The sequence below is a fragment of the Corvus hawaiiensis genome, chromosome 15, assembly GCF_020740725.1.
Source record: "Corvus hawaiiensis isolate bCorHaw1 chromosome 15, bCorHaw1.pri.cur, whole genome shotgun sequence".
Lineage (NCBI taxonomy): Eukaryota > Metazoa > Chordata > Aves > Passeriformes > Corvidae > Corvus > Corvus hawaiiensis.
Window position 1 is genome coordinate 16,423,773 of NC_063227.1, and position 21,955 is coordinate 16,445,727.

Sequence of the window (21,955 nt, forward strand, 5' to 3'; positions counted from 1 at the left end):
ATGTTGCATTACAAAGCTGACCATTTGTGGACCTAAGTGAGCAGCTCAGATATTTGGGAAATTGGGAATGGGCAGATATTTGAAGTGAGCAGCTTCCTTACCTGCCACAAGTTGTGCTCTCCTCCGCTGTCAATCAAAGCTCTTGCTAAATTCTACATCTGTATTGCTGTTGCTTTTAGTCATTATCTTCCTGCCTGAGCTGGGTGGTGTGGTGCTGAAAGACTGGTGATACAGGCTTTAAACTGAAATCTGGAGTGATACCTCTAATGAAAATAGGCTTTGATTCTGATGCAAATAAAGCAGCTCTGGATTTTGGTAGGATCACATTACCTCTCCAACTACTGACATCCTCAAGTGCAGGTTGCACCAGAAGTAGCATAGCTCCTTAATGTGTCCAAAATGCTTACTGTTGTCAACAGGTGAATTCTTGCAGCAGCAGCATGGAGATATGATTAACTTCCTCATTGTAAAGATGAAACAGAGTTTCCAAGCTTTTGACTAACCACTGATCTTTATCTGAATCTTATATGGGGAGTACATGGTTATTTTCCATGAAAATGATTAAAGAGTAGGTAATTACCTCATCATACCCTCCACACAAACTGCTCTGAGGTCATAGCTGTAATGCACATGAAACACCTATAATATATCTGATAGCTTCTTCTGAGATCCAGAATTTTCGTTGTATTATTCCCTGACTGGTGGACACTGCATATTAGGTACAAACTTCATTTTCCATTGTGAACACACCTGAGTTAAAATCCTGTTCTGCATGTCTGCATCCCAGGAGTGCTGTCACTTGACACCATTTTGGTAAGGGGCACATGAGGGTGGTTGTCCCTGAGCTGAGAGCCTTCCTCAGGGCAGTGGAAGATGTGGTGGGTGGTGGAACACGTTTGCATGTCTGGAGCAGGAGATCCTGCACTCCTCTGCTTTTTTTTCTCCTGCAGAATAGCAAACCTGAAAATCCAACTGGCTAAGCTTGACAGCGAGGCCTGGCCTGGCGTGCTGGACTCTGAGCGGGATCGTCTGATACTAATTAATGAGAAGGAGGAGCTCTTAAAAGAAATGCGGTTTATTAGCCCCAGAAAATGGACTCGAGGAGAGGTGGAGAGACTGGAGACAGAGAGGAGGCGCCTGGAGGAAGACCTTCAGGCTGCCAGAGACACTCAGAGCAAAGCTCTCACTGAGAGGTAGGTTAGTGAGCACAGGGCAGTGCCTTGTTGGACAAGAGGTAACTGGGAGCAAGCACCAACATCCCCTGGCTGACTGCCCACAGCAGTGCCCTCGCATTCCCAGGACACTCTACTCAGAGGGCTGCTGAAATCATCTCCCAAACAACCCATCTGCAAGTCTTACTGTCCCTGTGGGGAAGGGTTGCTGTTCCTACAATGGATCCTTGATGGGAATGTAAAAAATGTTCGAAATAGCCCAGTGTTGTGTAACATTTCAGTATGCAGCCAGCACCTCACAGCAGCTTCTACACTTGCTGTGCAGTCTGGGCCTTGGTAAATGTCAGCAGATGGAATTTTAAATTTTTTAAATTTGCTGTTTGTTCTGAGCATCCTTGTATGTGATTCCTGTAGGATCTGGTATTTGACAGGGCTGTAGGGCTTGCAGGGAATATCCTGTGAATCTAAACTAGCTGAAAAAAATGACAACTTTCTTCCCTAATTTTACCTATGTTGCAGGGGGATATCTCACGGGAATGTACAGTGAGGATGAATACTGCATTAGGCATTGCCTACAGGTGTTTTACAGTCTGGATGTATTAATGTGGGTGGCTCAGCAATGTTTTGGCAGTCTCTTGAACATGTATGGAATAGGCACACTGCATTCACTCTCTCTTTGGCTCTGTATTTTCATTTCTTCGACACGGTCAGTGTCCAGATGACACCAGTTTTCTACATAGGCTTTTCATGGTTTTATCATGCTGGAAGAAATGTAAATGTCTCTGCTATGAGACTTTTAACTGCATGAAGTATCTGTGGTTTGACAAATGTTTCTGGTCTTGCCATAAGGTGAACACATTCATTGGGGATTTGTGGGAATATGGTGACATTCTAGAGTGCCAAAGAAGTAGCACATTTATGGAGAAGGATTTTGTGTCCAGAGGCCTGTTCAGCTAGGGTGTGAGCACCCAAGTGCACGTGTTTGTCTCAAACCAGTTCAGGTGGGAAATAAAGCTAAGATGTTGCTAAAGTCAGTAATGTAAAGCTGTAATGGGATGGCTAATAACTAAATCAAGTAACCCTTAATCATCCATAGACTTTAGTGAAAGGAAATTAAGACATTTATACTTTTTATTAGCACAGTAACTATAGGAATGCAATAGTGTATAGTGGGTAAAATCTGCCCAACTCCTTTGAGGCCTGATCCTAGAGACATTAACTTTTATGGTACCAGCTGTAATTATTTTCTCCTATTGTGAATGTTTTCAGGATTGAGTTCTGCATTTTAAAAGTTTCTGAAGTTGGTAAACACCTACACAGCTTGACCAAATTCTGTCCTGTGTATTCCTATCAACTTTTGTAGGATTTCACAGCAAAAAAAGTAGATTTTTCCTTTACTCCTTATTTAAAATATGTAAGTGCTTCTTTAGCTCATCTCTTTCTTTGATCTTCTCTTAGGTTGAAGTTGAGCAGCAAAAGAAATCAGCTTGTCCGAGAGCTGGAGGAAACCACACGGTTGCTTGCCGTGTTGCACACCCAGCTGAAGAGGTAGGTGACCCTTTCCAGAAGCTGTGGGTGCTTTTGTTGCACATTGTGCCACGGCCTTTCTCTGCTAACAATTCCAGCTCCCAACTGAGAGGGCTAAAAGGCTTTTCAGTTCCAGCAGTGACCTAAGGCCCCTGTGTAGTCAGTGGAAGGAGAAGCCTTAGGATCATACATCAGTTCAATGGGTGCTTTTCAATGGGCTGAGCAACCTCGTGGTGGTGCCTCTGTCTCACAACAGGAGTTTGCTCAGTTCCTTCTATTTCAGGAATATTTAGCTGACATGGGATAGCTGAGATTTTTTCACTAAAGTTTGAATTATTGAAGTATTACATTAATAAAGTATGTTAAAGACAGCTTAACACACAGCAAGTGGAGTGAATCTTACTAATGCAACTACACGTTACTGTACAAATGATAGTATTTCTCTAATTCCAAGCGTGCTGTTGCTTACAATGTGACAATATATAAAGATATCCCTGCATCTGTTGTGGTTCATGTCATGTAAAGAATGGCTTCTAGTTCAGGCTGTAGTTTCAGAAGACCACAGGATTGCTATTTGCAGACTAATGCATGACTGCAGGCAGTAAGGCCAAATCATTTTGCTAAAACTATATTTTTATCATTCTGATAGCAAGAAAGTTTGGTGGGGTTTTTGCTTGGTTGAGGTTTTTTCCTACCAGTGTGTACTGAATTTACTCTGTTTGTAGCTTCTGCTCCACTTGGATTCTGTTTCATTTTATGAAGATGACACCGAAAAGACTGGAAAGAAATCATAGTGCAAGACTGACATGTAAATAAGCCAGCATGGAGAATAGCTATCTGTGAGGCTTTTAATGCAGTGGAAATGCATCATATTTTCATTTCACCTAGCTGATTAGGGATCTTTTGAGGTGACCAAGAAGCATGTGAAACTAATTTCTTCCTAACCATGTGCCCAGTGTTCTTGGCATGCTCCTTCATAAGAATAAGTGTTTGTTATTAACCCCATAATGCAAAATGTCTGGCATTCAAAGGCATGAACAAAAAGAAGTTGAGCCCAGTTTCTTGCTATGGAAAAGATTAATTTAAAACCCCTCCCTTTTCACAGTAAAGTACACTGAAAAGCTGTAAATTTGTTAGGCTTCAACAGATGTATATATACTGCCAATATGCAAAAACATCTATCAGAAGCTTTTTTGGACAAATGTGGTGCAGTGCACATCTGTCATACAAATGCAGATGATGTTTTCTGCCAAAATTATACTAAATACAGCATACTTGCCTTTTTCTCATAAGGTCAAGGACATAATTATACAAATGTAGCATCCAGCTTTTACCCTATAAATAATAAATAAGGGATTATTAGGCTTATTAATATCTCACTGTTTTTCAGTGGGGCAACTTAAGCCACTTAATACATATTCAGAAATTTTTCAATAGCTAATCCCTATCTGAAGTGAGGGTCAGTAATGACCAAGGTCTTCAATATACAGAGCAGGAGTGTTGGTTTAAATGGAGTTTCTAGAGGTGGTCCATGTTGTAGTCACTACTGGAATACTTGCTGGGTCTCCTGAGCAGAAAACTGTGCTGTTCTCATCTGAACAGACTTCTGTTCAGCACCTGCTTAAAATTAATTTTGTTGTCAGTTATGTTCTGAACCTAGAACTCGAAGGATAAATAAGGTGTGTGCACTGATTGCACAGCCCAGCCCCAACTTTTTCCCTTGCTTTGTTGGCCCTGGATTCCATGTAGCAGTCTTTCACATGGATAAATCCTGCCAGCTTTCTGGGAACTGCTGGCTGTTGTGATCTCTGAAGGCCAGTTCCAGGCAGCTGTGATACTGCCTTTTGGCTGCAGGTCCAGGATTGAGGCAAATGGAAGAAAATTTCCATATGGTCAGACAGTTCATTGCAATAACTTCATCTTCTTGCATGGGCCTTGCTGGTTTTTGTGGTCTGCTTTGGAGATTAACAGGAGCCTTAGATACTTTCCAGAGAGGTGCGGGAGGAGGGGGATGTCACTAATTTTAATTGGTTTGAAACTGTTCATTGGAGCTGTTTCGGCTAAACAAGGACTCGTAATTACGAGTCTGATGTGGTGAGTAGAAAAATGTGTATGATTGATACTGTTTTCCTGAGCAGTGACCCACTGTTTCTGCTGTGTAGACTGTGGTTCTGGATTGCTCTGGGGACTAATGCGTGTGGCCTGAGCTAACAAAGCAACACCCCGTGGGCTTAGAGATGTGGTGACACTGCAGTGTTTTCAGGAGAAATCAGAAGATACAGTGTCATAGTTTTCTGACTTGTTTCCTTCAGTCTCTCCACCAGCATGCTTTCCCTCTCCTCGAGCAGCAGCCCTGGTTCTCTTGCATCTAGCAGAGGATCTCTTGCCACCTCCAGCCAGGATTCATCCACCTCAGCCAGTTTCACTGATCTCTACTATGAGCACCTGGAGCAGTTGGAGCAGTTGGACTCGGAATATCAAAACAAGCTTGACTTGCTCTTAGAAGGAGCCACTGGGTTTAGGCCATCAGGCTGTATCACCACTATTCACGAGAATGAAGTAGCAAAAACTCAAAAAGCGGATACAACGAGTCGCATGCAGGCTCTGAGGTCCTTGTCTGGTACTCCCAAATCCATGACATCACTGTCCCCAAGGTCATCCCTCTCTTCTCCATCTCCACCTTGCTCTCCGCTGGTGATAGACCCACTCCTAACTGGTGATGCCTTTTCAAGCCATATGGACTTTGATGATGCAGAGATAAGTGCAAATCTGTCAGAACTCACACTAAACACTGGGAGTGGCAACTGTAGACTGGAAGAGCCTCGAGCCGGAGAAAAACATCTAGGTCAAGGTATGGTAGGAAAAGATCTGCATGCATTTATATTTAATGTTGTTCATAAAGCATTGAGAAGCAAATGTTTCAAAAGCTGTCATCTGGTTATCTTTATGTTAAAAAATGTTTTCAACTCTGTGTTCTGTCTTGTTCGGGAGGGAGGGTTGGTATTTTAATTTGTATGCGAAAAATACTGATCCAATGAGTCTTGCAGGAGACTGATTAAGGTGTGTTTTTATTGTACACAGATGCATGTGTACACAAATCACAGGGATTTCATGTGCAAATATAAATGGTTGTGGTGGGATTCCTGGTTCGATTTGGCACTTAATTATTCAGAATGTCTTCTGTTGTTTTGGGTCTGGGAGACACAGAGTGCCATACAGATGGAAAGTTTTTGACCAAGCTTTTGAGGAGGGCTGGAAAAGCCATTTAGCTTAATAGTTAACAAATTATAGTAATAATAATCCTTCCCCACCACCTCAGTATGCATAAGATCCTGCTCTGGTTCCCAGTAATCAGTGGCAATGAATTTATTAATTTCAGCTGAGCAGACATGTCAAGGCTGTGCTCGAATTCTGCTGTTTTGGTCTCTTAGCAACAAAAACGTGTTTAGATTGTGAGCATGATAAAACAAGACATTTAGAGACAGTGGATGTTCTCATATATGCATATGGCTTGTTGGTTGGGTGGGAAGGGTTCATCCTTTTTTTGGAATGGATGGTCTGAAGCGGATGGAAAGCAGTTGGCACAGCTAGGACACAGTGCTAGAGCCTGTCTGAAGCCCTTGTGACTGAAGTTGGGTTAAATCCAATAAGTGAAAGGACTGGATTTGTAGCTGCAGTGAGGAAGAGCTTTAAAGGCAATATAAACTTGCAAGCTATAGCCCTGTGAACCAGCAGTACAGTTTGTTTCTGTTTTTCATAGGATTATTGAACAGCCTGTGTGAATAAAGGGAGCTAGTACCATGTTATCACCGCCTTCTGCATTAAGAATGCTGACACTATTTAAAACACAGTGAAAAACACAAGTGCAAATCTTCCCCTTTGAGCTACCATTTTCCTACAAGCAAGAGGTATTATGCATTTGAGTAGGAAACACTAATTATTCGTATTAGAACTAGGCGCTGATTAGTTTTAACCTTTTTAGCTCTTCAAGATTTGCCAAGGCTGTTAAAGTGAAAGCTCAGGTGTTAAGCAGATTAAGTGATTACTGCTGTTAGCCAGTCAGCAGACAAAATAATCACCATAAGTAGTTTATTTCAGGGCAATAACGAGATAAGATTTTACTCCTCAGGCATTTTAGGAGTGGGGGGTTCAGTGTAACACCCGAAATGCAGGGGCTGGCTCTGGGGTGGTCAGTCCTGGGCAAAGCATGCTCACATGTCCTGTAAGCAGAGCTGAACAATATATCTGAGGGCTTTGCTGCTGCTTTCTGTTAGAGCAGAACCTCTGCCACCTTCAAGACGTGAAGAATACCTGAGCAATTCAGGGGAAACTAATAGCAAAACCTGGAATCTGGCAGAGTCCAGCATTCTCTGATTAAATGGTCTGCATGTGAGGACAGTGCATGACATGGCTCTTCAAGGCCCATGGAAGGGAAAATGGCAGGAAGAGAAGAGCAAACTTCAAGTTCTTGATAAGAGTGGAAAAAAAAGTGAAAAAACACAGGTAGTGTTATCCACCTCCTTGGAAAAATGGAAGAGAGTTGAGTCAGTTCTGAACTCTTCCATAAACTTCCTTATTAGCGTGATATTTCTTCAGAGACTTAAGGCTAAAAACTGGAAGTCCAAATTTTGTGTTAATTAGCTGCATGAAAGGGCTGAACTTTCCAAGTCCTTTGCAAAACCAGTAAGGAAAGGGATGGCTGGAATTGTTGTCAGGGAACCATTCATCTTTATTCAGCTTTACACTTTAGCACTCCACTGTACAGAGCTCACTTCATTATGGTGCACTTTCTGTATTCACCCCCTTGGCCCCAAGGTGCTCAGGGGAGGTGGTCAGGAGTGAGGCTTTCTGGGTTGAAATTCCTATATAGCATTGGGAACTGAGGGAGAAAAAGAGGTTTGGTGTGTGGAGGCCAACCTGCAGTGCCTTTCTCAGTGAGCCAGTCCGGTGTAAAGGGATTCCCAGAGCAGCATTTGGTTTGTAAAACTCAAAGAACCGAATTTAGGAAGCCAGCCAGTGGGGAAGAAGTTATTTTCCTATTAAAACCATGGACTAGGAGGTACGAAGGAGCGTTAAGGAAAGAAGTTTTGACCCTGCCCACATACCTCCAGCACAGCCTATGATCCAGAGCACTGCGGGACCTGGCCCTGGCACGTGGCAGGAGGGAGGATGGATTAAACCAGGAATGCTGGTATTAAATGGATCCACTTGTTTCAGTTAATGACTGTTACATTGTGTTACAGGTGCTAACTTCTGTTCATGTGGGTTGGCCTATGGAGAAAAGGTCTGGACATTCTATTTCTGTCCAGTGGTTCCATGGGAGTACCAAGATGAGAAATGCCATTTGGTGGTAGTGTCAAAAAATGGGTGGATAAAGGGTCCCAAATGGCACAGGTGTCTCAAAGGATTAGGGTCACCTGTAGCACCCTCTACTGTTGGCTTGCAAGTTCTTATGTCCTCCCAAGTCCTTATGGTATTCCATAACCCTTGCACACTTTTCCACCACTTTATTCAAAGCTGGTTTTAATTCTGTAAGTGGTTTTGTGAGACTGTGAAGAAAACAACACCAAAAAAATCTGAAAAAAACAAACTCAAACCCCAGAAAACCAACCAAGGCCCAAACTTGCTTTGTAATAAAGAAAATATGCACTGGAAATCATATATTGGTTGGGGGGCATGTGCTTTTCTAAGTCTATGGGAAAGAAGGGCCTCTTCTGAAAATCAAAAGCCCCTTGGAGAGGAGTGTGTTGCTGTGCTGCTATGGGGTTCCAGCTGCTCCCAGGGTGACACATGGCACCTCCTCACTCTTGGAGCAGGTCTCCCACATCCCTGACAGAGGTGGAGAGCCAAGAGCTGGGTACAGCCCAGCATTCGTTAGCCACGTTGGCAGATGGAGTTAGATGGAGTTCTCCAGATTCTTGGCTGCAGCTCCTCTCCACTGAAATGCTCAAGTGGAAAGATGGCAGAATTTGCAGGTTTCCAGGGAGAATCTTTCCCTGTTTTGTAGCACAAGAAATTTATGTGAGAGAACACCTCTGTGCCAAATTCCTTGCTTTACCTTCTTTGGTTTCTCTTCCGTGTCTCTTTTTCCCTGTATTCATGTGTATGACTGCTCTTTTAAATCCTATAACCTCTCCTTCTCTCCATGTTCAGCTAGTTAACCAGGTCCTTCTGGACCTACCTTTTGTCCTGTGTACACAAACCTTTTGGGTTTAGGGGTAGGCCAGTGGTGGTTTTTTTGCTATTCCACTCCTGAAGCTAAACTTGGTATAAGCTCTCCAGGTGGGATATGCAGCTCTGCATGATCCATACCTGGCCAGAGCTTGGTCAGCAGTGCTTGCCCTGCCACTGCTCTCTGGGTGGCTGGGAGCAGAACAACTGCCACCTGCCTAAGGGTGCCTTGCAGTCAGAGCTGGTTTATTGGCTCGTATTTAAAAGTTTGCTAGAGTTTCGAAGTCCTGCTGCTTCTGAATGTTGCCCATCATGTCATGGGTGCCTCCCTGCCTTTCCAGGGATGTGGAAGCCTTTCCTGGCATTGCCTGCCTGTGCCCAGGGAGGTGTTGGGCAGGCAGCTGTAACACACTCAGCACAATCCGTGTGTCCTCAGCCTTCACACTGCTGCAGGGCCCAGGGATTAAATGGGCATTGAATGTGCAATGAAGCCCTCTCTCACCTCCACCACACAGACTGTTCTTCCCGTTTTCCCAGGACTTTTTGTTCTCCAGGGCAGTTGGGCATATTCCCTCACTTCATGGCCACCTTTGAGCTCAGCCTGCCCTACCTGGGTCCTCTCTGTCTTCAGAAATGTGCAGTTGCTTAACAATACCTGGGTGGGGAAAAAAATGCAATTCAAGGGGAGGATAAGAATAAAAGCTGCTGCTTATCCAGACATTTTGTTTTCATTAACACCTGCTTTTGGTTTTCCTCTGTGCTTTTCTGATAGGTATAAATACAGCTGGAGGGACGGCACTGAAGGTGGCAGGTGTGTCAGCTGCAGTGTCTGATGAATCTGTTGCTGGAGATAGTGGGGTGTACGAGGCGTCTGTACAAAGGTAGGCATCAGATCTCTCTCCAGGATAAAACCAATGACTCAGCTTTGCACAAAAGTCAGCTGGAATACTGCTGGTTATGACCTTTTTTTGTAATTCAGTGGCTAAAGTTCTCAATCTCAGGTTTCTTAATACTTCTGAAAAAACTATGAGCAGGTTGAATTTGATTATCAGAATGACTGATGCATAATAGAAGTAGCTGGGAGCAAGCTCACAGAGAGCTGTTTGAACAGCTGGCCTGTTTGTGAAGGTGCTGGTAAGCTGTGGCTGCTGCCTTGGTGGGGGGAGCAGAGCCATCTGGCAGGTGTAAAGCTGCCCTCCTCTCAGTCAGTGACCGCCCTCAGCCAGCATGAGAGGACTTTGGGATGTTTAAGGAAGAGAGCAGAAGCACCTTGAACTGCCTGATGGATGCGCACGTGCTGTGTGATGCAGTTCCCAAGTGCTTGGAGCAAGAGCAGGATGTGATTCCCGCAGGACTTCTCCCACTAAGGACTCCACTGCTGGGAGTCACTGCTCTTGCTGGCTTTCTGGATTGTCTGTGGGGGCTTTGTCAGAAAGTTCACTGGAAAGTACTGATCTTATTGGTACCTGGTTTGGCTGCCACTAACATGGGTTCTCCTACTGTTTTTATTAACGTTGAGGTGAATTGTAGGGTTGTTAGTTGCAAAACACAACTGTAGAGGTGACAAACGGCTCATCTCAGATTCCTCCCATTCATTAGTTACCTTTATTAATTCTCTAGGTAAATGGGTGATTTTTATGTTTACAGCACAATTGACTTTGACAAGGGAGTGCAATGCTTCTGTAAGTTAGAGCTCCTGGGCTCAAGCAGTCAGACAGTTGGGTGTCCCAGGGCCCCTGTGTCCCCTCAGTGGGGTAGTGAGCTCTGTGGAGAGGGGAGTGGGACACTCACAGAAGGCATCCCATGCACACTCACAGGTCTGATGTTAGTGTTGCTTGGGTTATCAGCTTACCAACCCCTGTGGTGCCCACAGTGCCATTTTGGTGCCTGTCCAAGTGGTGTGAGTGGGATGAGCCACCCTCTGCAGCTGAGATGTAATGAAATGCAAGAGAGTGCTAAGCAGTAATATGGAAAACACTTAGAAGAGAAGAATGCTAATCCTGTTTTCATGTGCTACAGCATAGCCTCTTGAGTCAATTAGACAATGAATGTAGTTTTGGGGACTTTGAGTGCATAAAACTTGGGAGGAGGAATACACTGGGAGGGAAATGATGCAGAATAGCTGTTTCTAGCAAGGCCAGTCAGTGTACTCTGTCACTTTGAATGTGCTTAAGAAAGTTTGATTTCTTAAAGAAACAAAGGAATTACTTAAATCTAATAAAAGTTGAGAATTTTTGCTGTCATGATGCAGGACAGGATTGCAGTTGTTAAGTCGTATTTCTCTTGCTGGGCAGTCAGCCGTTTTTACTGAAAACCAGTCAAGGGAACCCTTTAAAAATCCCCCACTGCTTTATTTTTGCAGGCTTTTGTGTAGCTTTTTTTTTTTTTTTGGCAGTGAAGAGGGAAGACATATGACTTTCTGCTGATAAGCACTGTAATACATACCTCTAAGGCTGATTGCACTTATTTCTCAAATGGGCTTTCTTTTAGCTGCTAATTTTACACAAGCTATATACACAACCCCTGAATGGAAGGGAAAAGATCTTGTATCACCTAAACACAAACACTTCAATAAGAGGCAAATCAAATCCTTAATTGTCATTGATTCCTTTCAGACCATGTGTGTCAGAAGTGATGGTGTTTGACAGTGATGATACAGAAGCAGTTGGAACAGCCAAAGTGCAAATTGCAATGAGGTATGTGCAACATATTTTACTGGATTTGCCTTCCAATAGAAAGAATGATATATGGTATTTAAAAGATAGTGCTTTCTGTGCTGTTTTCTTATCCTGTCCTATTAGTATTAATTAACTAATGCCCTGTTTTAGTGTAATTAAGAGTTACACTTGACTCCAGGAGGTTCTTGGCCCAGTTGCCCTCTTTCATGTCAGTGGAAATCAACTGGTGATACTGTGGTGTGAGGGTGCTAACCAGCAATGGGAGCACTGGCAGTGCTGGGCCAGAGAAAGCCTTTGTCTGGATTGCAGAATCCTTAAGAGTGCAGCTTGGGTGGGGAAAATGCTGAGAATAAGTGGCAGTCACAATCCCTGACCTCACGTGGATCCCACAGTAGTGGGTCAGGTGTAGGAAGGCAGCCACAGAGGCATCCTCCTTAAATGACTTTTTGGAAGTTATGTGGGATTTGCGAAAACGAAATCCTACAAAACTCGTTTGTCATGGCCATTCAAAGTAAAGGGTTACTCACAACATCCTCACTGTTGTACTGCAAGTATTTTCACTTGTAACTTTTCTATATTGCAGCCATTAAGGTCTCTCAAAAAATTGTGGCTACACTGTAGCAATTTAACTAGACCCCAGGAAAAGCAGTGTGTGTTAGGTCAAACCTACAGTCCACTGTATCTGAATTCTTACGGTCTGGATGTTCTGGACTGTTCCATATTCTGGGTGTTCTGGTAGCAATACTTCATGTAATGTAAGACTGGTTTTGTTTTAAGCTATGGGCAAGTCATGGTCCCATTATGGTGTTTTCTTGTTTGTAAATTTTTAGTATCGTTTGTGTTAATGAAACAAGTGAAATACTCATCCACGGAGTCCAAGGCAGACTTCTCTAATAATAATGCTTTTCTTTGTCTTTCCAATTCAGATATGATGACAAAAATAAACAATTTGCAATACTGGTCATCCAGCTGAGTAATGTTCCAGCACTGCTGTTACAACAAGATCAAAAAGTGTAAGTGGGTGAAATAAACACACTTGATATATATATTTGTATTGGATCCCAGTGAGAATGAAAGTGAGATTGGCTTATGATTTTTCACACTCTTAAAAATCTACCCTTCCTGAAATGTTTCTATACTTTCTGTGGTGACACTTACAAACTAATAAACCCGTAAACTGAAGTGAGGTGCAGTTTCTTCCTCAAAAGTCTGTATTTGCTCAGAAAAGACTTGCCTGGAATTAGCACTGTCTGGTGAGGTTCTTAATTGTACCTGTGCCTCGAGCACCTGCATCAAGTGGAGGGGGAGTTTGTCCTGCTGCAGAACTCCTTGGACACCTGCACAGGGGTGACAAAATGTGCAGCTACTGCTAGACGCATTCCAAGCACAAAGTCTTTAAATTCAGCTGTGTGCTGAATAAGCTGACAAAAATTTGATTCATGTTTGCTGTTCCTACCTACAGAAGGGTATGGGCAGTGTGACAGGTTGCACAGATGTAAACAACCATGTAAAACAGGATCCCATGATGTCTGATTACAAGATTCAGAAGGATGATGTCTGTGGCAACTCGTGCCACTTCACATCTCTGATGCTGTGACGAGATGTTCCTTTTTTCTCAGTTGACTGCTACTCCAAAGAATAGGAAAGGACAGCAGTGTCCACAGTGCTTAGGATGACTTTCACTGAGGGATTTGTGGGGGGAGCTGCACCCCTGTAGGGCAGTCCTGAGTGCACTGCTGTTCCCACAGGAACATTCGTGTGGCTGTCCTGCCCTGCTCGGAGAGCACGAGCTGCCTGTTCCGCACGAGGCCGGTGGAAGCTTCAGACAATCTTGTGTACAATGAAGTATTTTGGGTTTCCATCTCCTACCCGGCTTTGCGCCAGAAGACTTTAAGAGTCGATGTTTGCACTGTAGATAAGTCTCACCTTGAAGAATGTTTGGTGAGTATCCAGCTCTATTTTAATAACTTTGTGTTTGTTTCCTCTTTTTAATTAAACACGATGTTACACTCTTGAGATACGGCAATTTCTGTGAAAGCCTTCCTGATAATCTTCAGCCATATGGTCTCTCCCCCACAGCATTCTTTGCAATGACAATTTTCATCAGGAAAAACAATTATGAGATAAATGTTTTGTAACAGAGCTACCTTGTCAGACCACAGCTATTTCTCCTTCATGATTTGATGTCAAACTCTTAACTAGTTTTTTTTCCTTTTGGAAACATTTATGGTGTTGTAATTGAGAACCAATTCCTTTGGTCTGGTTGTGTACTAAATGTAATGCAGTAAAAAATGACAAAGCAGATAAAGAGAAATGGGATATACAAAACTAAAACATCTGGATTTGGGCAGTGATTTTTGTCAGCCTTGCAAATTTCTTGAAAGGGAGTCATCCTCTCCTGTTCCTTTCTCTTTTTCTTTGAAGCTCTGGCTGTGATTTCTCCCTGCTGCAGTAGCACTGTTCATACTTCTGGATTCTTGCACACTGTAGTGGAACACTTGCTACTTAGATTGGAAGCCCTTGGCAATGCTAAAAATAATTAACATAAAGCATTACTAGTGGTGTTGAAATGGGATAAACAGGCAATTTTTCTTTTTGTCAAATTTGCCAAAATCAAACACTTGATTTTCACTCTGATTTCTTCTGACTGCTGTGGTAGTTGTTCATTTTAGTATTACACTAAAACTGTGGTTTTGCTCTCAACAGGGTGGAGCACAAATTAGCCTTGCTGAAATATGTAGATCCGGAGAGAAATCAACCCGTTGGTATAACCTCCTTAGTTATAAATATCAGCAGAAGCAAAACAGGAAAAGTAAACAAGGAAACAGCCACTCTGAAGTACCCTGCACTGAAAAAACAGTAAGAACAACTGCTTAAACTGAACAAATCTCTTCTAAACAGGACTAGCAAGAGGGTTTGTGTGGCTGTTAGAATAGAGGAGTAGTGAAGGCTGGTGTGTTTATATTTACTGCTTGAACATGTCATTAAGTGAAGCAAAATAATTAACATGTTGATTCCAGATATGCCCTTGTCCTGGGCTAAATACTTACTGAAATCTGCTGCTCAGGAAGCTGAGGATGTGGTATGTGGTGTGGTATAAGTGATGTGTGAGCTCCAGCCTTTTCTGCCCACCAGGCAGTTCCCATTGCTGCCATGAACTTGCTGGGCAAGTCAAGATAGAGTTTGCAGATGCAGGGCACAGAAGGTGCTCAGCCTGGAGCTGCACACCTGCACATGCTGGGGGAGCTGGGCCAGCTGTGCTCACGGGGCTGCACTGAGCTCTGTGTGTGCAGCAGGGCTGGGGCTGCTCTGGGGCTGTTCTCACCACAGAGGCTGGGCACTGCAGTCTGTCAGAGTCATTTCTTCACAAGAAGCCTCTTGATCTCCTCAGGACTCTGTCTCAGCACTCTTAGAGCAGACAGCTGTTGAACTGGAAGCTGTGGAGAAGAAACTGGAGGAAAGCAGAAGCACTTTAACTAGTGGAGAGAGCTGGTAGGTTGCATCCCACCATCTTGTTGTGGAGTAATCAGAGCATTTGTGTGCTGAGGAAAGAGCAGATGATACTGAGCTGTGGGAGGCTGCTTCTTTCTCTGTTTTGGTGAAAAATCTTGTTTCTTCTGTTCTGGAGGTTGTGCTTATTAGAAAATGAGAACAAAGCTGATAAATGTTGAAAATTGTCAGTAGCACCATGCTAATTTTGTTATTTGTACAGTCTTCTATGGATGTCCTGAAAACTCCACTCTGTGGTGCAAGGCTTTGCTTGAATTTTACTGTGGCTGTCCTTTATATGGTTCAGATTCAGATTTCCTTAAAGAAGTCCAACATTTGAAACAGAAAGCAAGCCTGACCAATGGGATTGATGGAGAGGCCTGCTGTGAGTTCAAAGGAGCTGAAAAGTGTGTTAAAACAATGCTTCAGTTTTGTCCAGTACCACTTATTAACTAAGATTAATGGCATCCTGAGAGCTCCCCTCAAGATGCACTTGCCTTAAGCTCAGACCACATGGATGAACCCTCATCATGCTTCTTTTGAAGCCAGATCAGGATGAAGTTTTTGGCAGTAATGTGGTTTTCTGGTGCAGCTTCTCTCTTTTCTAAGCCTGTTGTTTGTGTAATCTTAGTGGCTACAGGACCTGCCAGGTACACCTGGCTGCCTTGGGGACGTGTTTCTGTCCAGCAGCTTACAGGAGGTACCTCCTGCTCCAGCACCACAGTATTGTGTACAACAGGCCAGTTCAATAACAAAGCTGTTCCTTTCAGGCAAGATGAAGAGGTTCCTGACCTGGAAGAACAGGATGAGATCAGTGAAAATGAAGCAGAGGAGGAGGAAGAATTCTGTGCTGGAAAATTGCTGTGGGAAACAGAAGAAAGTCTGAATTCCCAGCTGCACACAGAGATAGCAGTGAAGGTACAGTCAAGGGCCTTTGGAACAGAAAGATGTGTTAAGCTTCCCATTGCTCAGCTGACTGGGTTGTTAGTGAGCTGAGCAAGGCTACAGCAATTACTTGAAAGTTCACCATTGATGATTAAATGTTTATCTACCTGAAATCTTTGCAAATAACTCTATGTGACCATTTTGTCCCACAGTTAGTACAGCACTGTTTCATGCCTTCTTTTTGCTGCTCATGAAAACTCTTTTCATTGTGACAGTGGTTTTGGCCTTGTTTAATTTTGAATGTAGCTGTAGTCAAACAGGGGTGTGTTGTACACAGCTCTCTGTACATCGATTTGGATCTTTGCTGCAGATGCACAATGAATAAGGTAATGGTCTTTAAAATCATAACTGCTTTCTGTGGGATTGCCAGGTCACAGTGATGTGTGATCCACAGGCAAAGCCCATTGGAATCAATTGTGTTGTACAGCAATCAGTGGATGCAGCAGAGCTCCAGGAGCAATGTGCCAGGACACCCTGCACGAGAAGGGCTAAACAGTGTCTGGGTTTGAATGTAACAAGTGCACATGTGGCACAGGTTAGACACGTGTTAGACAGCCCTGGGGGTGTGTCCTGGGCACATGGAAAGCTGGCATTTACGCTGCACTATGTGTCTTTCAGGTGGATAAAGAGACCAACACAGAGAGCCTTGCACAGTCCTCGACTGTAGTTCGTCCAAAAGACAAAAGAGCAGCAAATCCACCCCAAACTCAGTTTGTCAGGGGTAGCACCATCATCCGCTCAAAAACATTTTCCCCAGGACCGCAGAGTCAGTACGTGTGTCGGGTAAGGAAAATGAAACCCTGAGCTTGTAAGTGCTTGTTTTCACTCAGTCTGAATTTCTCACAGAAACCAAACAGTGCTTGCTTCTCTCCACCTCTGACTTCAGAAGTTGCTCTGTCCTCACCTCCTGGACAGTATCTTCCCTTAGAACTTAACAGTATTAAACACAAATTTATCAGATCTGTATGTGCATGTATATTTGTGGTACATGCAGCTTGTTGAGATGCCCAAACTGACCTGGAAGGGCTGCTGTAAGACAGTGATGAATACCCTGCATATTAAACAGTTCCTGCTGCTTGAAGTGTTCTCTGCTAACTCAGTTAGCTCTGTCCACCTGACTTTAGATGAGGTGAACATAAAACCTTGATAGAAATGGAAAGGTAAGTACTTGATAATAGCAGAAAAAAAACTGTGGAAACCTGAAAGTCACCAGTGTGCTTTGTCTGAAGGTAACTGAACAGGCCATGTGTTGAATAAGATGTCACTTCCCCTGCTTTGAAATGTTTGTTCACAATTATTTCCTGAATTGAGGGTCAGAATAAACTATAAATATCTCATCTTTTAAGTGGAATTGGCAAACAAGCAAGCACTGTCTTTTACCACACATGACCTGTCTCAAGTGGGCAAACTCTTATTACAGCTGAGCCAGATTTGCTGTGTAGGTTCTCTCTGGTTCAGAGGCAGGTGCTCCCAGAGGAACAAACCCTACTCACTCTGCAGCAGTGGCCTTGGGTGGTACAGGTGCCATGTCCCAGTACACACAGATCCCAGTGCCTGTTCCCCTCCTCCCCCAGCTTTGAGAAGGGACATGAGAAGGGAATTAAACCCTGCTTGAGCTGAGCTCTTTGTAAGGGTCTACAGACAACCACAAAACAAGGCAGGCTGTGTGTAACATGGCAGCTCTTCAGCTGATAAACCCCGGGCAAGAGCTTTCAGGTAAACCTGCCTCTTCCATCACTAGATTAAAGTACAGGTTATAGAAAAATGCAGATTAGAGAAAACAGAAATCTCTAATAAAATAGTCCCATGTTTTACATATGCTAGGAAAGAGTAATAAGATTATTATTATTATTATTATTATTATTATTGCTACTTACAGCTTATTTTTCTGGGCTGTTTTGCCCAGCCTAGTTACTTGCACAGGAGAAGAGCAGTGGGGTAGAGTCCCACATCATAGCCTAACTTGGTGTCTCTCTTTGCTCACAGCCTATTCCCAAAAAGGGACAGAGTTCAAGGCTTGTGGCAGGATCTGGCTGTCCCAAGTGCATGTTCTGTACTCAGACTGGGGTGACAGCTGTCTGTCTTTCACAAAACTTCATAGTTCTGCTTACAACCACCTCTGCTCTGGCTCATTGTGTGTGTGCACTGCTTGTATTTCTTTCATGACAAATTTGTGGTTTTCACCTTGCTTTTCAGCTGAATCGCAGTGATAGTGACAGTTCCACACTATCCAAAAAGCCCCCTTTCGTTCGGAATGCGATGGAGAGACGAAGTGTCAGAGTGAAACGGGTAACAACATCACTTTTTTTCCTCTAACACAGACACTTGCAAAAAGCAGAAAACTATTTTAAAGGAAAAGTTTGCAAACATAAATCAGTTGCCACGTGCTTTCGTTCACAACCTTTTCTTTGTGTGCGAGAAGTCTCGCAAGGATTCTTTGAAATACCAGATTATGACAGGAACGTTTAAGTTGGAACTCATTTAAAACAATTAATTGAGGAAGTTGGTTCCTGGTATTTCCATCTTGTCAGAGAAGTAGCACGAACAGTTTTGCTGTGTTTATTGTTGTGAGGTTCTTAAGTATTTATAATAAATTTGAGATGGAAAAGAAGATGAGGAGAACAGTGTCTCAGATGCTCAGGTGACCCCATTGTAGTGATGCCATGGCACACAATAAACCCCTGGGCCCATTGTGATGGCAGTCACTAAAATTCCCCCAGGATACCGACACTGAACTCCTAAGGAGATGGTTTTCTTGGGACAGCTTGTGTTTAAAACTAGCAGAAGGCAATATGTTACTGCAAAAAGCAATCACAGGTGTTTCTTCAGCACTGTGGATTCATCTGAAGATGAGACACTAAACTTAGGAGGAAGGTGTGCAAGCAAGACTTGTTTGATTTGGAGAAGCTGCCAAGGAAGAACTTGGGTGGAAGCACAGAAATCAAAACACTTAGCTGTAAGACTTCCTTGAGTTCGTGGTATCTGTCTCGAGACAGACTTGAAAGCAGGATCAGTAGAGATGGTTTGTGAAGAGAAGCTTTGGAAGGATGGGTCTCATGATGTGTTCGGCACTGTCTGGGTGGAGTGGTTGGGAAGTTCTCCTCAGTGTGTTCATACACCCCTTCTTTTCCAGCCTTCAGTCAAGTCCTTCGGCACAGAGCGCCTGATCCGCACCTCCCTGGACCTGGAGCTGGACCTGCAGGCTTCAAAAACCTGGCACGACCAGCTGGTTCAGGAGATCTCAGTGCTGAGGGAACTGAAGGAACAGCTGGAACAAGCTCAAAGTCAGGGTGAAAAAGAGTTGCCGCAGTGGGTGAAGGACGATGAGAGGTTTCGACTGCTGCTGAGGCTTGTGGAGAAACGAGTGAGTAATACCTGCCTTGGGGTTTCATTCCACTTGTTGGAGTGAATGGGATTTTGGAAACGGGGGACTTTAGACAGTCAGTAAATGAAGCCTCAGCACTGTTAGTCAGTCTTGTCTGCCATGGCTCCATCAAGCTGTTAGTCCTGAGCCCTTGCATTCACCAGCACAGGGATTTGCTACCCTAGCAGAGGTGCAAATACGAGACGTCACAAATGCCATCTGTTCTGCCAAGTGTGTCCCCTCAGTCTGCAGGAGGTGTGGTGTGTGCTGGTTGGCACTTACCTTACTCTATATCACACCCTCCCCCATGTACAGGGCTCCTTCTCAGCTTCTGGGATTTGTCAGGCACCTCTGCTGGCACCAGGCACAGACCGAGGAGGGAGCTGGTGTGAGGTGCTCTTTGGGGTGCTGTGTTCTTGTGTGTGCTGTTCTTCTGCCTTGAAAGATCTATCAAGAAGATAGAAAGAGTACTGACAGAAGCCATTGTTCTTACCACGGGCTGGAAGGAGACCTTACAAAAAGCTCTCTCCATTAGAATGGTTAGTTGACAAGCTTCAGTTCAGCTTCTGTGGCTTGTGACTTCCAGGGTCAACAGTTTCCAAACCCTTCAGACCTGCAGCTGAAATACTGCTGTGTTTGGAGATCAGTTAGGGTAAGAGAATTCCTCCTGGAAACATAAACAATGCTTCTCCATTATTCATTTAGGTGCAAAATCCAGAACACAAATGTGAGCTCAAGGCTGATAAAATGATGAGAGCTGCTGCCAAGGATGTCCACAGGCTGCGAGGGCAGAGTCGGAAAGAGCCCCTGGAAGTACAGTCATTCAGGTAATTACAGGTAAAGGGGAGGAAAAATTGACTGCTACCGTGATTTTTCTGTTGATGACTGAGATGCTGATGAGGAAGACTAATCTCTGCAGAAGTAGTTAACTGTTCTGCTTAAACAAGAAATTCTGTATTTTCATATTGAAGTATAAGGGCTGAGTTAGGGAAATTGGTTGCAGCACTGCACATGATCAAAGCAACCACCATTCTCCAAATCATTCCCCACCTGGCAACAAATTCTTTAGCACAGAAGCAGCTCTTTGCTTCCCTAAGTAACAGACCCGGAAAGGAAAAAGCCCCGAGCCTTTCTGAAATGGCTTTTGGTAAGGTCAGTGTTGTAGGTTTAACTCGTGTCTGATAAGTAAATAAAAGGTGCAGGTTGTAAGAGGATGTACATCTGCTCCTTGTGGGGACAGCTGGTGGGATAAATTCTCATGTGGATGATGGGCATTTCTGGCAGGATTTCTGTTGCATTAACAACTGATAATCTTTTTTCAGAGAGAAAATGGCATTTTTCACACGGCCAAGAATAAACATCCCAACACTCTCTGCAGATGATGTGTGATCACCGTAAAGTATTTGCTTTCTGGACAATTCTACAAATGCAGATTGGGTTTTGAAGTTATTTATGTGGTATTACAAAGGTACCAAGGCATTTGTATATTAGAGCTTTTGTCAGTATGTGGATGTTTTGAAGATTTTTAGGTTAAAGTTATATCATCACAGAAACCAGCATTAAAGTGACAAGATTGTATAGTTTGTATATTTAGGAATGTATTTTTGGGAAATAGAATTTTAAATAAGAACAAATGCAGCGTAAGGTGCTGTTATTCTTAAATAATGCTGTTTAGACTTTTTGTACAGCTCTACCTTTTAGAGGTTTTACTGCAATAAAATAAATTTGAAGGAACCTCACCCCTACCTTCTATGATGTTCTGCATTGGACTCTCCTTTGAGTGATGTATTTTGTACCCTGTGGGGAATGCTGGGAGCCAGCTGGGACTCCCAAGTGCTGTGAATGAATTCTCTGTGAGCTGTGAAGCGTTTGTGTTTCCTGCCAGGTCATAAAAGTAGGTGTGAAGTTCAGAATACTTGCACTTTTAACATTTGTACTGCAGCTCATGTCTGTAATGGGTCTGTTAAGGTAACGTGGGGAGCCCGTTGAAACCACTGCTGTGGGAGGAGGGCTGCAGGTTTAAAGTCCATTTTAGGTTTTTCCAATAAAGTGACCTTTCTGGACAAAGCTGCGTTCTTGCTTTTTGTCTTGTGTGACTCTTCTCATCCCCTGGCACCTAAACTGGGGTTCTTCTCTGTCACCAGCTAGAAGCATAGAGCTTTTCACATTTCTTGTCACATGAGATGCCGTAATTGATACATTTCATACAATCATGGAATATCCTGAGCTGGAAAAGACCCACAAGGACCATTCAGTCCAGCCCCTGTCCCTGCACACACACCCCAACAATCCCACCCTCTGCATCCCTGGGAGCCGTGTCCAAGCGCTCCTGGAGCTCTGGCAGCCTCGGGGCCGTGCCCATTCCCTGGGGAGCCTGGGCAGTGCCCAGCACCCTCTGGGGGAAGAACCTTCCCCTGATATCCAACCTAACCCTGCCCTGGCACAGCTCCAGCCGCTCCCTGGATCCTGTCACTTGCTGGTTTTCCTCCCTGCCTGAACGTTCCCTGCCCATTTTGTACCCACCTGCTGGGGACAGGACACGTTCCACCCGTGAAACTGCCGGGTGGTGACACAACGAGGGGTTGGGGAACGGTGTAGGGCTGCCCTTA

At 43.9% G+C, this 21,955-nt stretch overlaps 1 protein-coding gene across 2 annotated transcripts in view; it reads left to right on the top strand.

Moving 5' to 3' along the window:
• Window positions 1-21,413, top strand: part of WWC1 (WW and C2 domain containing 1) — a 66,803-nt gene extending 45,390 nt beyond the window's left edge. For both annotated transcript variants that reach the window (XM_048319810.1, XM_048319811.1), the window contains exons 9-23: window positions 951-1,193; window positions 2,631-2,720; window positions 5,012-5,550; window positions 9,643-9,751; window positions 11,486-11,566; window positions 12,475-12,561; window positions 13,297-13,489; window positions 14,255-14,407; window positions 14,940-15,040; window positions 15,808-15,955; window positions 16,601-16,765; window positions 18,179-18,271; window positions 19,116-19,346; window positions 20,052-20,173; window positions 20,669-21,413. In XM_048319810.1, coding sequence (XP_048175767.1) covers window positions 951-1,193; window positions 2,631-2,720; window positions 5,012-5,550; window positions 9,643-9,751; window positions 11,486-11,566; window positions 12,475-12,561; window positions 13,297-13,489; window positions 14,255-14,407; window positions 14,940-15,040; window positions 15,808-15,955; window positions 16,601-16,765; window positions 18,179-18,271; window positions 19,116-19,346; window positions 20,052-20,173; window positions 20,669-20,735 — 2,422 coding nt within the window. In that variant the 3' untranslated portion in view covers window positions 20,736-21,413. The remainder of the gene's footprint in view (window positions 1-950; window positions 1,194-2,630; window positions 2,721-5,011; window positions 5,551-9,642; window positions 9,752-11,485; window positions 11,567-12,474; window positions 12,562-13,296; window positions 13,490-14,254; window positions 14,408-14,939; window positions 15,041-15,807; window positions 15,956-16,600; window positions 16,766-18,178; window positions 18,272-19,115; window positions 19,347-20,051; window positions 20,174-20,668) is intronic.
• The last annotated feature ends 542 nt before the right edge of the window (window positions 21,414-21,955 follow it).